A 2,761-nucleotide genomic window follows, 5' to 3' on the forward strand; every position below is an offset into this window, starting at 1 on the left:
GCACAAAGAAGCTTTTCTCACTCTCTGTGACAATGAAAATGTATAATCTACTGAATCCTAGGCCGGGGGTCGGGGGTGGGGGGGCGTGCCGAGGGGCAGGAGGGCTGCACAGGAGGGCTGCACCGTCACAGGTCACACCCCTGTGCTGTCCTCTGCGGTCGGGGGCAGGGGGAGAAAGGCTGTAACCTCAGGGCCCAGCCCCCTAGAGTGCTTCCCCAGCCCCGGAGCCCATGCCCCCAGGGGCGGGCAGTGGGCGGGCTCCTGACCTTCAGGCCTGGGCCCCTGGCTGTGCGGCTGTGTCTGTGCCATCACAGGGGAGCTGGGCAGTGTCAGCGGGGGGGCTGTCTGCTCACTGGCTTATCTTTCCTTTCCCTCCAAAGTTGCTTAAATTTACATAGAAATAAAACCGTTTTGAACGCACTGGCGGTCCCCTTGTTAAGCTCCTGCGTGCAGGCTCCCGTGTCCTTTAGAAGAAGCAGCTGCCTCTTTTCAGGCTTCTGGGTGGCTTAGCATCCGATCTGTCTCTCAGCCGAGTGAATAACTTCTACTTTTCACCAAAATTCCAAGACTTATTATGTTTGAGGTTCCTGTAGTTCCTGGATAACAAAAGTCCCTAATTCTGGACAGAATGAGGATTTTTGGTAAGGTTTTAAAACGAGCATTTTCTGTGCGTGGGTCCAGGTATCTCTGTGCTGAAGTGCGCATAGTGTCCGTGAGCTCCTTGGTGACTTGCAGAGAGTGGCAGGGAGAGCGACCGCGTTTACCCCCGCTCCTGTGTGCACGCACACGCCCACACAGGTGTGCCCACGTAAACACACGCACACCCCTTTCACACTGCTCTGCCTGGATCGAGTGCTGTCACACGTGTCGGTTTGACGTGCGGTTCTGCTTGGCTTGCACGTGGCGGCCTCCAGAAAGACGACGTCCACGATTTTCTGTTGTCCCTGACGGCAGCACGGTGCCCCGAATGCCCCCGGTGGGAGTCTCGGCTCAGCCTTGCGTCAGCCTGTTCCGTGGGAAAGAGGAAAATGATACACACCAGTAACCGCCGAGGGGTAACAACGAAGCGCCCTGGAAACGCGCAGTGGGATTGTCTAGGCCGCTCTCGGGTGACCGCCGGGGACCCCTCGGGGCAGTGAGGCGCGTGGGGGGCGTCGGGCAGGAAACAGGGAGAGCACCACTGCTCCGAGCCCCCTCCGGTCGCCCCGCGTCCCCTCCGCCTGACCCCGTCCTGCTGGGGCACGGTCGCCACCCTCCGTGCACCACGCAGTCCCTGGCGGCCACACGCACGCCGCCACCAGCCACGCACGGCTTCGGTGTTTGCGACGTGGGCAGACGATGCTCTGTTCCCGGAGCCTGAGCCGGTGGTGAGAAGCGCTCCGTGGTTCAGCTTGACGCGGTTTCCAGAGCGAGCGATCGCAGAGACGGCGTCACTCAGCGCTTGCCACGTGCGCCGTGGGTCCTGTCGTGTCCCTGCTGTGGACAAGCTGTCGAGGGCCACGCCAGCCTTCCCGGGGTGTGCTGCTTACCTGGTTCTCGTCAGTGACGGATCACCCCGAATCTGGCAGTTAAAACACGACCGTTTATCACCTCACGGGAATCCAGGAGTGGCCGGGCGGGGCGGGCAGGCGGAGCGTGTCCCCAGGCTGCGTCCTGAGTCCCCGCTGGGGGGCAGGGGGCATCTCCAGGCTCGCTCTCCTGGTAGCTGGGAGCCCACGGTTCCTTTCCCCGTGGACCTTGCCGTTGGCTCCCCGAATGTCCTTATAGCACGGCAGCCGTGTCACCCAGAGCGAGGGACCCGAGTGAGAGGGAGAGACAGATACTGAGAGAGAGGCCAAGACGGAAGCAGCCGTCTCTGTCTAACCTCGGGGGTGACACGCCATCTCGTCCGCGCACACCGGTGGTCACAGAGCCCGGCCCCGGCACTGTGGGGGGGTGGGGGGTCTGTAGGCAGGAGCTGAGCGTCCTTCGGAGTCCGGTCCCACTCCTGTCGCGGTGGGCTTCCAGGGAAGTGCCGGGCCTGTCCCCGGGCGAAGCCCTGCTCGCTTTTTCTTTTAACTGAGGCTTCTCCCAAATTCTCACTTTGTCCCACCCTGCCTCCTGCGACTGTGACACGCACAGGCGTTGTCCGAGGCGACGACCTCCTCTAGCACCCAGGGACCCCCCGTTGCCTCGAAGCCCGAGAGGAGGCCGGCGTCGATAAGGCAGCCGGCCGTCTCCTCCCGGACCTGCGGCGCCAGGCCCTGCTCGCTACCCGTGGGCGTACGCAGAAGCCTAGTGGAGGCTGGGACCGTCCCAGACGAGTCCCGTCGCCAGGACGACAGGTGGCTCAGGGAGCTGCGTTTCCTGGGAGGGGCAGGCGCCAGGCCGTTGTCCTGTGTGGACTGTGACGGGGCCGCTGTCTGAGGCGTAGATGACTCCCTGCTGAGACTGCTGGCCAGCGAGGGACTGGGGAGCAGGACCCCTGGGCCCCTTGCTTCATGTGACCTTGGTGTCCCGGTTTGTCTTTGTCATCCTCAGGCAGGTTCCGGCGGTGGCCCGGGACAGAGAGTGTGTGTCATCGACGAGATCGGGAAAATGGAGCTGTTCAGCCAGCCATTCATCCAGGCCGTTCGTCAGGTGCTGTCCACGCCGGGGGCCGTGGTCCTTGGCACCATCCCGGTCCCCCGGGGGAAGCCGCTGGCCCTGGTGGAAGAGGTCCGCAGGAGGAGTGACGTGACGGTGTTCACCGTGAGTGCAGCGTCCCCCGCGCCGCCTGCAC

General features: G+C 63.3%; 1 protein-coding gene across 3 annotated transcripts in view; it reads left to right on the forward strand.

The window, feature by feature from the left end:
• NTPCR (nucleoside-triphosphatase, cancer-related) overlaps positions 1 to 2,761 on the forward strand; it is an 18,116-nt gene that overhangs the window by 10,331 nt on the left and 5,024 nt on the right. The window contains exon 4 of one of the 3 annotated variants that reach the window (XM_011379765.2): positions 2,521 to 2,730. The exons of the other annotated variants lie outside the window; for them this stretch is intronic. Coding sequence (XP_011378067.2) covers positions 2,521 to 2,730 — 210 coding nt within the window. The remainder of the gene's footprint in view (positions 1 to 2,520; positions 2,731 to 2,761) is intronic. 3 annotated transcript variants of the gene reach the window in all.

The sequence above is a fragment of the Pteropus vampyrus genome, unplaced genomic scaffold, assembly GCF_000151845.1.
Source record: "Pteropus vampyrus isolate Shadow unplaced genomic scaffold, Pvam_2.0 Scaffold375, whole genome shotgun sequence".
Lineage (NCBI taxonomy): Eukaryota > Metazoa > Chordata > Mammalia > Chiroptera > Pteropodidae > Pteropus > Pteropus vampyrus.